A 14,119-nucleotide genomic window follows, 5' to 3' on the forward strand; every position below is an offset into this window, starting at 1 on the left:
AATACACACAGACAAGACACCTATACACAAAAACTAAAAAATAATGAACATAAAAACAATTCTAGGGAGCTGGAAAGATGGTTCAGTGGTTAAGAGAACTGGCTGTTCCCAGCACCCACATGGCAGCTCACAACTGTCTGTCACTCCAAGATCTGACACACTCACACAGACATACATGCACATCAACGCACATAAACTAAAAATAAATAATTTAAAAAATACAATTCTGGATGGTGGGATTATTGTGCAGCCTTCCATCCCTGGAAGACAACTGACTTGTTAACTCCCCTTCACACACCCCACAATCCATCATGTCTGGGACTGCGTCTATGAGACGCTGATGTTGAATTAGATTTTCTAAATCTGGGTAATTTGAAACAATCCTTTAAGTCCCCCAGTTCCTTCCCCCCAGGAAACGCTGCCTACAAAATGCCCCTTGTGATGAAGACTTAAGCTAATCTCTTTTAAAATGTAATCTACTTATTTCTAGTTAGTGACTAATAATTTCCCAGAGCAGACTGCACCTGCTGTAGTAACCCTTTTTATTTCCTCATGTACCACTACCCCCCCATACATCTCTGCCTGTCCATATTCCTGTGACCACAGTTGTTTTTAGCTACCAGCAGGTGGGGGTGGGGGGGGGGACTGTGGTATGGGAGCACGTTTGCAGCTCACGGAACTTTCTAGAACCTTCATGCAGCCTGGCCCACCAGGGCTCTGGGAGAGCAGGAACGCTCTTGTGTTGCCTGGAAGATTTTAATTCATTGCACAGGTCTGGGTAGCAGTGTTACTTAAGGACACAATGACAGAGTAGGGTACTGAGACCTGCAGGCAGGCAGGGGCGCCTCTAGGAGGGACAGACAACACCTAGAGTTAACCCTGATGTGAAGCTCCAACCCTCGAAGCAGGACGTAGCTCCAGCTCCAGATCTGTAGCTGGGCTGCCTCCAGAAGAGACCAGAATCTTAAGATCATACCTAAAGGATTTTGTCTTCTTTTGCTTGAGACAGGGTCTTGTGTAGCCCAGGAGAGCCTTGAACTCAGGACATAGTCTGTGGAGATCTTGAACTTCAAATCCTGGTGCTGGACTAATAGGCGTACACTGTCCCTGATTTTATGTAGTGTAAGGGCTCAAACCCAAGGCTTCCGTACGTGAGGCAAGCGCTCTACCAACTGAGTCCTATCCCAGCCCAAATGTTTTGAACCTCTGTGATTGTGTACATTTTGGGGGCTTCATAGAAGTGTTCGAAAATAACTTGGGAGCACCCCCATACACTGGTCCACTAAGAAGAACTTCTCCAAGACAGAACAAAAGGCCTCTCCCAAAGAATGGCAGCTAAACTGTAAAGCCAGAAGGCAACATATGGAGCCCCACCCCCACCCATCTACAAGAGCTGCCTCGATGGCAGTGTCTGCGTAGAAACAGAGATCCAACTTCACTGCACGGTGATGGTGGACAGAGAGGCAGAGGAGAGCAAGGAAAGGGGAGAAAGGAAGACGAGAAACTGGCACAATGCATACCCAGAAGGAACCCCGGTCAGACACAGGACAGTGAGCTCTGACACCCACTTCCCCTAGCCGCTGTTACCTGCTTGACCTTGGATGGCTATGATCCCAGCCCTGAGGCACGACCTCCAGGGCTGCTGTTCTCCCACACCCTCAAATCTGATGCTATCATCTGTCCCTTGCCTAAATCGCAAGCCCTATGTGGTGTCCTGGGTGTTCTTGCCTCGCCTGGGCTCCTCCGTGCCCTACAGCCCATTCCACTCCAAATAGCATATCGTTTCTTCCTGCCTCTCTGGCTTACCTAGCCTGCACCTGACCTCTGCCTCCACAACCACTGTGACCCCAGCTCTCTTGGGGCTGCTTCCCCAGCATTCCTACCCCAGACCCTTACGTCACAGCTCTCTACTAACCCCCAGCCTGGCCCTCCCTGTTTCATCGGCTCCTGTGGCCACAGGAAGTGGCCTTGCTGCTGTGTCTGGCTCTCTGCTGCCCCCTGCAGGCTGTAGCAAGCTGTGGCCCAAGACCAAATGGACCTCTGCTTGGAAAAGCAGCCCTGACAGTTACTGAAGGTATGCAGCTGTGTTCTGATCAAACGTTATGGACACTAACACTTTAATTCTATGATCACAAATATTAACTTTTTGAAACAATTGAAAAATTCTAGGGGCCAGAAAGATGACTCTGGCTAAGAATACACATTACTCTTACCGAAGACCCAGGTTCAGGTCTCCGCACCCACGTGGTGGTTAACCTTCTGTAATTGTAGTTCCAGAGGATCTGATTCCCTCTTCTGACCTCTGTGGGCACCAGGAACACATGTGGTGCACATTCACACACGATGGCAAAGCACCCATACATATGAAGTAAAATAAAACTTTTAAAAAATTCTTAGCTCAGCATAAGTTTGCCTCAGGTCCGTGTGTCGTATGGCAGGGAAATGGGGGGCTACTGAGAACCTCAGATCCACCCTCACTGTGGATCAGAACCTCCGTGGCATGAGATCCCCAAATGAGGCTGATCTGGTGCACACAGCAACTGAGACACATGGTCCCATGTGTAGCTTTTATTGATCCCCTGTTCACTCCCATTCCTCTTGCTCATTGTTTTTATTCAAAAACCACAAAGTCTTCATTCTGTTGTTGTGGTTGTTGTTGTTAACACGTTTCCAATTCCTGCAGCCGTCTGAGGAATAACGTGTACAGAGGCCGTTCCCTGGACCTCAGGGGAGTCGGGAGCAGCAGGACTGGAGAGGCCTGCAGCCTGCTTAGCTGCAGGCAAGACCAGCTCCTAGATGGACTGGTCTCCTTGCAGGACCATGTGATTGACCTTGAGGGCAGCCAACACACACACACACCACACACACACACACACACACACACACACACACACACAGTTTTAAATTAGAGGAATGCTCTTACTTTGGTTACGCTATTCTCCCCTTTTTCCAGGTAGGAAGACTTTATGGAGGTGGCTAGGTAGCAATGAGGCAGGGCTGGGGTGAAGCTTCTAAAAGCCAAGGACATGTCAGAGGCTGCTGGGAACCACCAGAGGCTAAACAAACACGGGGAAATGTGGTCTCACGGTCACCTTGGCCTTTTTTGGGTTTTCAGCCTCTGAAACAGCTAACAATAACTCTCCATTACTTGGAGCTATGAAAGTAACAAAGTCCTTGGCACTTTATTGTGGTGTCCTAAGTCATTTTATTTCCAGTTATTAACAACAGAAGTCTGATTATTTATGTATAGCATTTACCCTCTTTTAACTTGAGAAGAGTTAGTATTAAAGGTACTGATGCTGTTTTCTGATGTGTGCGTGTGCATGTGCATGTGTACATGTGTATGCATGTGTGTGTGCACGCGCATGTGTTTGAGACAGGATCTCACTGTATAGTCAGCCTCAGCCTCTTGAGTGTTGGAACCACAGATGAGCATACTGCCTTTCATCTATTTTACACACACACACGCATGTACACACACAATATTCAAGGGATCGGGTAGTCCAGGCTGGCCTCAAACTCTGTATCTGAAGATGATCTTGACCTTCTGATGCTCCTGCTCCTGAGGCCTAAGTACTGGGATTACAAGCATGCATGACTGCTTCATTTTATATGGTGCAGATTCATTTTATACAGTGCAGAGGATCAATTCCAGGGCTCTGTGCACATCAAGCAGATACTTTACCAACTGATGACTATTAAGGCATAAAAATGTTAAGTTTGTAGAATAAAATAAAAAGCTACCATTGGCACCAAAGTAAACATGAACTTCAAGCAACAAGCCAAAAGGTGGTGCCAGGAGAAAAGGTGGCTTCCAGTTCCAGATTTCCAATGACTAGTGACTCACAAAAATGTCCATCATGATTAACAGAGACACTCTTACTAGCGGCTCTCGAACCCACAGTGCTCATAAAGTGCTCACAGTGTGACCTGCCTAACACGAACCTGTGAAGCCCCACCTGCCCCATCTAACACACCCCCAGGGTCTCACTGAACTGAACCTTTAGTGCTGGGAACCAGGAGCTACAAACTTGAAACACTTTCAGCTGGTCTTGAAGCCAGGGTCCTAGAAACCACATGAAAAGCCTTCTGCACGCACCACCTGTGGAGAGCAGATCCAGAGGGAACAATGCCAAGACAACCAGGGAAGGCTCCTAAAGACACATCAGAGCTGTGAAGCTCCAATGAGGACAGAAAACCTCAGCAACGACACTGCAAAATCAGGGGCTGAGGAGATGGCTCAGCGGGTGAGAATACTGGCTGCTCCTGCAGAGGACCTGGGTGCAGATCCCGACACCCACATCAGGCACCTCCAGTTCCAGGGGATCCAACACCCTTCTTCAGACACCATATGTGGTACATATACACACACTCAGACATACATAAATAATAATTTTGTTATTATTATTTTGGTTTTTCGAGACAGGATTTTTTTTTGTGTATTAGCCCTAGCTGTCCTGGAACCAGCTCTGTAGACCAGGCTGGCCTCAAACTCACAGAGATCCACATCCGCCTGCCTCTGCCTCCCAAATGCTGAGATTAAAGGCGAGTGCTACCATTGTCCGGCATAAATTATTTTTTATAAAAGCCACAAAACTAATTTAAAAGGTTTAGAAAATGTAGTATATCTTCAGAAAAAAATAGGTGAGCCGAGATAACTAAATTTTTATATTGTGTGTGTGCAGAATGAGAACTGAAGCTCATGCTTGCTTGTTTTTAAACCTTTTTGATGCACACTGTCTATATACGCAGTGTACGCACGAGTGTGGGGTGCACACCGTCTATATGTGCAGTGAACGCACGAGTGTGGGGTGCACACCATCTATATACATAGTGTACGCACGAGTGTGGGGTGCACACCATCTATATACGCAGTGTACGCATGAGTGTGGGGTGCACACCTTGCACACTCACAGATCTGTCGGTCCCCATCGTGTTTTCCTGAGACAGGCTGTCTCACACATCTGGAGACCGGTGGCCTGGGAGCCTTAGTGATCCTCCCCCCAGGCCTGGGGCTGCAGGCACAGACCTGGTCACACTAGCTTTCTATGTGGGTTCTGGAGACTTTGAACCCCAAAGCTCATAACTGAGCAGCAAATGCTCGCTGAGCCGTCCTGCCAGTTCTCTTGTCTTTTCAGAGGTTGGCACAGTCACGGTACCACAATCTATCTCCACCACTCTTGATTATTACTCCATCTTGTCCACTTTCACGGGAATTTTGGTAACACTGATCTTAAATGGCACATATCTAATAGAACCATTAAGGGAGAAATAAGTAAAGCACATAAAAAGGGAGATGGTGCTGAGGGCATAATGATCCCTGGAATTGCACTAAACATTAAATCCGGCTCTAGGTTTCCAATGATATAAAGGAAAAGCACCAAACCTTAGTCTGAGGTGGGTGCTCGTGGATAGGTTACAGCCTTTACCGTCAAATAGCCCTGGCCTACCCAGCCCACAATCATAACTTGGCTGAGCAAGTGGTGGGACATCTGAGGACAGATGAGTTGTGGTCAGCAGAAACCACACAGTCCACGATGTTTAAGTATCTGGAAAATATCCTTTATGAAATACTGCACAGAGAAATACCAGATTAAAATGAAAGATGAATTGCTTCCAATCACACGAATATCATAGAAAATTGCCATCAATCATTTTTATGCCTAAGTCTCTTGATTCACGTAGATAATTAAACATTTTAGTGCATTTAATTCAGAGGACAGAATTGAACTCAGGTTGCCCACATGGGGGAGGGTGGGCAGAAACAATGTGTAACAGAACATTAGCAACCATTCCCTGAGTGAAGCGGCTCTGCTTCTCACATCGCCGCCCTCCCTTTCCTCCTGCTCCTCTTCATCTCCGATACCCTCCTGAACCCTCTTCTGATGGGAGGCTGAACTCAGGGTCCCACACACGCCAGGCGAGTGTTCTATGAAGCCTTATCTCCAGCCAGCCTCACTTTCCGATTTTTAAATGAATACATAGTACTTACATCAAAACAAAAGCATGAATGGAATCTGATATCACTCTTCCGAGAGGCCTAGAGTACTGGGAGAAGAAAGCCGGCCCGGCCCGCCAAGCACACCAAGTGAATGGCCTTCCTAGAAGGTGTGTTGGCAAAACATCACAACCCACTCATGTGCCCCTGCATGCAATCAGCCATCCTCCCTTTGAGAACTCTCTCCTAGGGAGTCATACAGAACTGCCAAGACCTCTTTACAAGATGCTCATCACAGTGACCTGCCGCGTGAAAAATCAAATAAAACGGTATAATGCCTGCCAGTAGGGGACAAGTTGAGCCAACTGTTGTCACTCTATTTGATGTATAAAGTCAGCAATACATTTCAGACAACGGCTGGGGTGGCTTGAAGAAGAATGGTCCCTCATAGGCTCATGTGTTTGACTAAGTGGCCCCCAGCTGGTGATGCAGCTGGGGAGGCAATGGAGCCTTAAGGAGGTGGGGCCTTGCTGGAGGAAGGATGTGGGTGGTGAGGGTTTCTAGTCTGGTCCCATGTCCTATTTGCACAATGTCTCTGTTTCCTGTTTGTGGCTACAATGTGCTTAGCCACTAAACTGCTCCTGCCACTAACGATGCATTGCCATCCCTGCAATGATGACCTCCACCCACCTGGAACCATATGCCAAAATAAACCTCTTCTCCCTTTCTTCTTTCCTCTGAGACCAGGTCTCACTGTGTAGCCCTGGTTGTCCTGGTACTCGCTCTGTAGACCAGGATGGCCTCAAACTCTGCCTGCCTCTTATCTCCTGAGTGCTGGGATTAAAGGGTCCCACCATCACCACCTGGCCAAACTCCTTCGTCTTAGGCTGCCTTTGCTTTGGTGTGTTTTACCACAGCAAGAGAAGTAGCAAAATGTCATCCCCACCCCTAAGTCCTTGGGTCTCATTCATGTGAGCCCAGTACGCTACCACTAATATAGCCCCAGGCACTAATCTTTTAAATTTACTTATTTAACTTGTATTTAGGGTTATTTGTCTTGTTTATTTGATGCAGTCTCTCTCACTGGCTGGGAACTTGCCCAATAGGGTAGGCTGGCTACCCAGCAAACCCTAAGGATTTGCCTGTCTCTGCCTCTGTAAGGATTACAAGCTTGGACCACATGCCCAGCATTTTTCTGAGGTGGGTTATGGGGCTGGAGCTCAGGTCCATATCTGCTTTATCAACTGAGCCCAGATCTAAGCTAATTATTTTTAATTCAGGATTACGAACAAAACACTGGATGAAAAGATTTCAAAAAGATTTTTTTAATGAAAATATAGAAAAGCGCTTGCAGAGAGAAATGGAAGCGCGCAAAAGTGCCTTGCGACAATCACAGAAAACCAGGCGCAAGGCAGCTGCTGCACGGCAGTGTCCAGAACAACTGCAGAAGCTGGAAGTCTGGCAAAACAGAGACGGGCCGGGCGGTGGTGGCGCACGCCTTTAATCCCAGCACTCGGGAGGCAGAGGCAGGCGGATCTCTGTGAGTTCGAGGCCAGCCTGGTCTACAAGAGCTAGTTCCAGGACAGGCTCTAGAAACTACAGGGAAACGCTGTCTCGAAAAACCAAAAAAAAAAAAAACAAACAAACAAACAAACAAACACAGAGATGGAAGTGGGTCAGACTGGGCGGAGTCTCAGGCAGAGGTAACCAATCGGCTTGGTTCAGGAACAGGCATGCTCAGATAGATGGAAGGGACAGACCAGCTGTCAGGGCCTAGGCGCCACACACTCAAGTCCTGGGGCCGCTCCTGGGACCTAAGGCCCTGTATTAGGTCCCAGGAAGCCAGATCAAACAGAAAGAGTCATTCATGCTAAAAGGCCTAAGGAAGAAGAAAGATCCCCAATAGACTGACATCCTGGAGACGAGAGAGTCTACTTGACCCTAGTTGCATACATTAGCCCTTACAACCCATTTGCAGCAATGAAGGAACACTTACCATGGGTGTTAGCCCTCACCAGAGTAAGGAAGCTGAAGTAACTGGGTGCTAGCCGCTGAGCTTGTCCCTGCCTTGCAAACCCCACTCTGTGCCACTGCTTAGGGGTGACTGCTTACGGTGAAATCATTTGATTGTGTACATCGGAGGCTGCCTGGGTTTGTGATGTGCCAGCCAGATCCGTCACTAAAAATACTGTCATTTCATGTTTTGACGATTCCAACACCATGAGGGTTTTTGACTTACAAACAAACAAAACAACAGCAAGCCAACAATAACCACAAAAATAACTCAGTGCCAAATACCTTAAAACTAGAAAGGATCATCTTACAGGAGCTAAGGTGTTAGAGCAGTTACCTTCAGTTGGAAATTTCCTGGCTCGCTCCTCAAAGAACCATTCTCCAGTTTTGATTTTCACATTTCTGAAAAGCAAACAAAAGTACCTTCTTGAGAGCAGGCTTTACTCTCTAGCTCAAGCTGACCTAGAACTCACTGCGCAGAGCCCAGGCTTCCCGCTCATAGCACCACTCCTGCCTCAGCTGCTCATGCTGAGATGACAGCTGTGAGCCATTAAGACCTTTACAGATACCTGTTTTTTAAACAACAGTGTGATTTTTGTATAGGTGCTTTGCCTGCATGTGTATCTGTGTACCACACGCGTACCTGGTAACTTCCGAGGCCAGAAGTGTCAGATCTGTGGGAACTGGAGTTACAGGCAATTGTTAGCCACCGGGCCTGCCCCTGCCCCTACTCCTACTCTATGTAGCCATGGACAACCAACCTTTTGGCTTCTCCGGATCAACTGAATGAAGAAAAAAGGTCTTGGCGCACACATTCTGAAGTATCCAACCTCAAGGCCAGCTTTGAATGTGGCCCCAACACAAAACTGTGAACGTACTAAAAACATTGTGTGTGTGTGTGTGTGTGTGTGTGTGTGTGAGAGAGAGAGAGAGAGAGAGGGAGGGAGGGGGAGAGAGGGAGTAATGGGGGGGAGAGAGAGAGGGAGGGAGAGGGTAGAGAGAGAGGGAGGGAGGGAGGGAGGAATGGGGGAGAGAGAGAGAGGGAGGGAGGAAGAGAGGGAGAGAGGGAGGGAGGGAGGGAGAGAGGGAGGGAGGGAGAGAGAGAGAGAGGGAGAGAGAGAGAGAGAGAGGGAGAGAGAGAGGGAGGGGGAGAGAGAGAGAGGGAGGAGAGTTATAATCAGCCTAGAGGAAGAAAGGTTTGTTTGGCTCCCAGCCCATCACCAAGGGAACCAGGACAAGAACTCAGGCAGGAACTGAAGTAGAGACCACAGGAGAACGCTGCTGACTGACTTGCTCTCTCTCAATGGTTTGTTCAGCCTGTTTTCTTAGTGCAAGACTACCTGCCCAGGTTGGCACCACCCAGCATGGGTTGGACCCTCCCATACCAATCATCGATCGAGAAAATGCCCCACAGACCTGCGCACGAGTAAACCCAATGGATGCAATTCTTCAATTGTGACTTTTTGTCATCTTGACACAAAGTAACCTGCACAGTAGTCTTTGTAGATGGCAATGTTGTGTCCAGATATCACTTAAAATAAACGCATTCTTGCAACCTGAGACCTGAGAGCCGTGGCTTGAATGCTCCTGGAAGGTAGTCCCTGCCTGAGGGAGGCTGGGATTATAAACATCGAACACCTGGCACTGATTCTGCTTCTAGAAAGCACCAGCATCCTTCTTTATGGTCTTCAACCCTCCTAATGCTGAATTAGCAAACAAGAAATAACTGTGGAACACGCTTTGTGAGTTCTAGCACAGATGTTTCCTAATGGGGAGGCTGGAGGCACCTAGCAAAAGGCTGTTTTGACCTCACTGCCACGATCAAGTAGCAAATTAAATGGATATGTAGGGGCATATCTTCACTCTGCATCAAGCTGCTGTGTCTGCAGGTGGGGAAGCAGTGGCGTTTATGTTTTATGAGCTCAGAGAGTGGACATGATGTCCCCCGGAGATGCTGAAGGTATTTTCACCATTCAACCCACAAGAAGTGAAAGACGGTGGGACTGTGTCTTCAGAACACCTTGAATGCCTGAAGCCACGCCTCTCTGCAGGTCTGCTCTCTGGTCAAGGCCCTGACTGTGGAGAAACCTGAAGAGCACCTGAGACCCTGGTGGCTTGCCAGATTCTCAAGGTGCAAAAACTCCGAATTAAGCAGCAGGCTGGTGTGAAACAGAACAACAGGCTTCCTGTGAAGGGCCAGTCTGGCCTCTAACTCCTGCTAGGAGCAGTCTGTAAACTCACCCAGTTAAAACTTTCCTTCAAACAACCCTGCAGCGAAGATGCTTTGCTGTGGCGAAGCAAACTAGTGGGGGTTTGTTTTGTCTATCCACAAGCCCAGCTGATCTGCTTTCAGCGTTGGTCCAGGAAAACAGACAGATGTTTGTGATTAAATCCTAGGCAACTATGAGAAGAGAGGAGACTCGTGATGAAGATAAAGCAATGACTTTATCACGCTGCTATCAACCCCTTCCTGCAAAACATTCACTATGTCCCTTTTTTTTAACCCCGGGCCTGCTGTCCCTCACACCCAGAGACACACTCACAGGTCCCAGTACAGTGCGCCGGTGAATAAATAAACATTCCCACCTCTCTAGGGAGCACTCTGAGAAGAAAGGGATGAGGTGGGGTCCAAAGTGGATAGAGCCCATAGCCGTGTGCCTTCAAGGGGGTTCATGTCACCAAAAGGACTGAGCTAAAGGCACCGGGGCAAGAGCCACTCACTACTGGCACAGCCCCAACCCAGAGGTCTGAGGAGACAGCAAAGAGCAGCTGGCAAAATGCCACAGGCAATATCCATGGAGCCTGCAAGACCAGGGAAACAGCCATGTTGAGCAAGCGTCACTATGGCAACTAGAAAGCACTAGCTGGAAGCAGCTTTCAAAAACATGGCTCTTGCCTCTGTGCAAAAGAACCTCAACCACAGCAGGAAATCAGGCTGGAGTGAGGAGACACGGGGCAGAGCGCAGGAGACAGGTGAAGGGGGTTAGGACACTGACCAAGCACAGGGAGCCCTGCTGACGCCCAATAAAAGGCAGAACCAGCAGGTAAAGGTGGCGCATGCCTTTAATCCCAGCACTCAAGAGCAGAGGTAGGCAGATCTCTGAGTTCAAGACCAACCTGGTCTACATAGTTAGTTCCAGGACAGCCAGGGCTACACAGTGAAACCCTGTCTGGCAAAAGGGTGGGGGGGCAGAACCAAATTAGCTGAGTCCTGGCTGAGGCTTGGCTCAGCGGCTTTCCCTGAACATAAAGGGGGAAAACGTTGGAAATGTGGAAGAGAAGATAACACAAGTGGAGCGTAAGACCAAGCTGCTCGCTGAGTTATTCTGCAGGCTGGTAGCTAAGTGGGAGAGCACTGGCCTAGCATGTGCAGGGCCTAACTTCAGTCCCCAGTAAAAGATAAGAAAGGGGGCACCACAAAAGAATAATCAAATTGAAGAGAAGAAAGTGTTGGCTTAGAAATGGGCAAATTCAAGAGGCTGAAAAACCAAAAGTTCAAAACTATGTTCCTCAGTCTGTAAGATCAAGTGGAGAGACCCTCTCTCCCAGACACATTTTAACTGTAAGGACTGGGAAGGGGAGCTGTGGGAATGTAATTGGCCCCATAAGTTCATGGGGAGTGGCACTATTAGGAGGTGGCCTTGTTGGAGGAAATGTGTCACTGTGGGGGTGGGCTTTGAGGTCTCATATATGCTCAAGCCACACCCAGGGTCACAGTTCACTTCCCGTTGCCTGCCGGTCAAGATGTAGAACTCTCAGCTTTTTCTCCGGCACCATGTCTGCCTGCATGCCACCATGTCACACCACGATGATAATGGACTGAACCTCTGAAACTGTAAGCCACCCCCAATCAGATGTTTTCCTTTAAAAGAGTTTCTGTGGTTGTGGTGTCTCTTCACAGCAACAGAAACCCTCAGACAGGAATCTCTAGGCATAAAGAATAGGTGATAAACACCTTCAGAAGTCTCTGTAGCATTACATTCTGAGAGACAAGAAGGCATTTATTGAATTTCTTGATTAAAAGGGCAAATCCCAGATATAGAAACCCAGTGAGGGCACCACATATGTGAAAAAGCCACTGGAAGGCACACTTAAATCCACTGACTTGGGAAATGCAGTCTTACAGGGGTCATTAATGTTCACACGGGTAACTATGTGGAGAAGAAGCTTTTATGGGGAATTGGAAGACCCAGCTGTTCTCCTAGGAAAAGGGGCACCTTGTTGGTTTCTGAAAACCAGAAGTATTCATCGTAATCAAAAAGAAATTCCAGAATCTAACCCAACCATCACCAGAGCATCTCAGCGGAGGAGGGGTTTCAGAGCACAGCAGCCTACGGTCAGCTCTATGACTGGGCAGGAACCCAGGCTGCCCTCTTTCTGTGGAAATAAAGAGGCTCATTCATGACAACATTGAAATTTGCCGCATCAATGGGCCAGTGTGGGAGCTGAGTCATCTGAAGCTAGAACACATATGACGTCTGCTGGTTTGGGAACACACTCCGGTCTGTCTTGTGGACGTGCACAAACTATTATGGAAATCCTTATGAAAGCATACTGTACAGAAATACCCACCCCCACCCACCTGTCCAAGCTCTCAACTCCCAGCCCTCTGTGACCTGATTACCATGCCAAGTGTCAGCCCTGGTAAACTGCCTCCTGTATGGTGACAGGCTCCAGCTGAAGTAGGCAGATGACAATGGAGAGTACAAACCAAAGACATAATAAAATAAAAAGCTCACTGATTCTCAAAAGGGTTTTAAAGGCAATAACTGCAATCAAGTGCTGACCACAAAATGAGCCTGACCTTCACAAAACTGTGTGAGGTCATTCTCTTTCTGGGCATGTTGGCATGAGCCTACTAATCCTACCACCCGAGAGGTGGAGGCAGGAGGATTATGAGTCTGAGGTCAGCCTGAACTACCCACTGAGGGTCGGTCTCAAAAATGAGTTCTCTTTAGTAAGCACCAAAGAAGTATTCTAGTGCTGAGCTCAGTGGGTCCGCTCAGCGCTCGCTTCACAAGGGTCGAGAGCCGAGTTTGGATCTCTAGAACCCACATAAAGTTAGATGTGGTAGCATGGCCCCATAATTGCAGCAATCCTATGGCAAGATGGGAGGAGGCAGAATTCTCAGGAGCTCAAAGGCCAGCTACGCAGGCATACACAGGAGATCCTGTCTCAGACAAGGCAGAAGGGTGGAAGTCAGGGCTGGAAAGATGCGTCCTGCTCTTATAGAGGACCAAGTACAGTCCTAGTACTCAGGCCAGACAGCTCACAGCTCTCAAGGGATCTGATGCCCCTGGCCTCTGAGGGCACCAACATGTATACGCACATACGCTACCCCAGACACACACACAATTAAAAATAAATCTATTTTTTTTTTTTTTTGGTTTTTCGAGACAGGGTTTCTCTGTAGCTTTGGAGCCTGTCCTGGAACTAGCTCTTGTAGACCAGGCTGGTCTTGAACTCACAGAGATCCGCCTGCCTCTGCCTCCCGAGTGCTGGGATTAAAGGCGTGCACCACCGCCGCCCGGCGATAAAAATAAATGTTTAAAATAAAAAGGTGGAGGCCGGGCGGTGGTGGCGCACGCCTTTAATCCCAGCACTCTGGAGGCAGAGGCAGGTGGATCTCTGAGTTCGAGGCCAGCCTGGTCTACAAGAGCTAGCTCCAGGACAGGCTCTAGAAACTACAGGGAAACCCTGTCTCGAAAAACCAAATAAATAAATAAATAAATAAATAAATAAATAAATAAATAAATAAAAAGGTGGAAGGCACTTGACAATGCTGGTGCACATTTTTAATCCCAGCCCTTGGGAGGCAGAGGCGGGTGGATTTTTGTGAGTTCGAGGCCAGCCTGGTCTATAAAGTGAGTTCCAGGACAGCAGCCAGGGCTACACAGAGAAACTCTGTCTCAAAAAATTTAAAAAAAGAAAAAAAAGAAAAAAGAAAGAAAAAGATAGTGGAAGGTGAGGACCAACAACTAAGTCTCATCTTCTGAGTTCCACACGTGCACCATGGTACACGCATGCCTATGCTTAGACATACAAACATGGACACATACACAAACATGCACACTCCCATGTCATACACAGAAAAGTATTCTATAATTTTCTACAGTTTTATTTTCTGCTTTGACTTCAAAGAATATTAAGAATCTTTACTCTCTTTTT

The 14,119-nt window shown here is 47.9% G+C and overlaps 1 protein-coding gene across 1 annotated transcript in view; it reads right to left on the bottom strand.

Annotated features, from left to right (window-relative positions):
- The window catches only part of Sytl3 (synaptotagmin like 3), a 67,077-nt gene that overhangs the window by 30,684 nt on the left and 22,274 nt on the right, over positions 1-14,119 (bottom strand). Inside the window, exon 4 of the mRNA XM_038339633.1 lies at positions 8,289-8,353. Coding sequence (XP_038195561.1) covers positions 8,289-8,353 — 65 coding nt within the window. The remainder of the gene's footprint in view (positions 1-8,288; positions 8,354-14,119) is intronic.

Source organism: Arvicola amphibius, chromosome 8, assembly GCF_903992535.2.
Source record: "Arvicola amphibius chromosome 8, mArvAmp1.2, whole genome shotgun sequence".
Lineage (NCBI taxonomy): Eukaryota > Metazoa > Chordata > Mammalia > Rodentia > Cricetidae > Arvicola > Arvicola amphibius.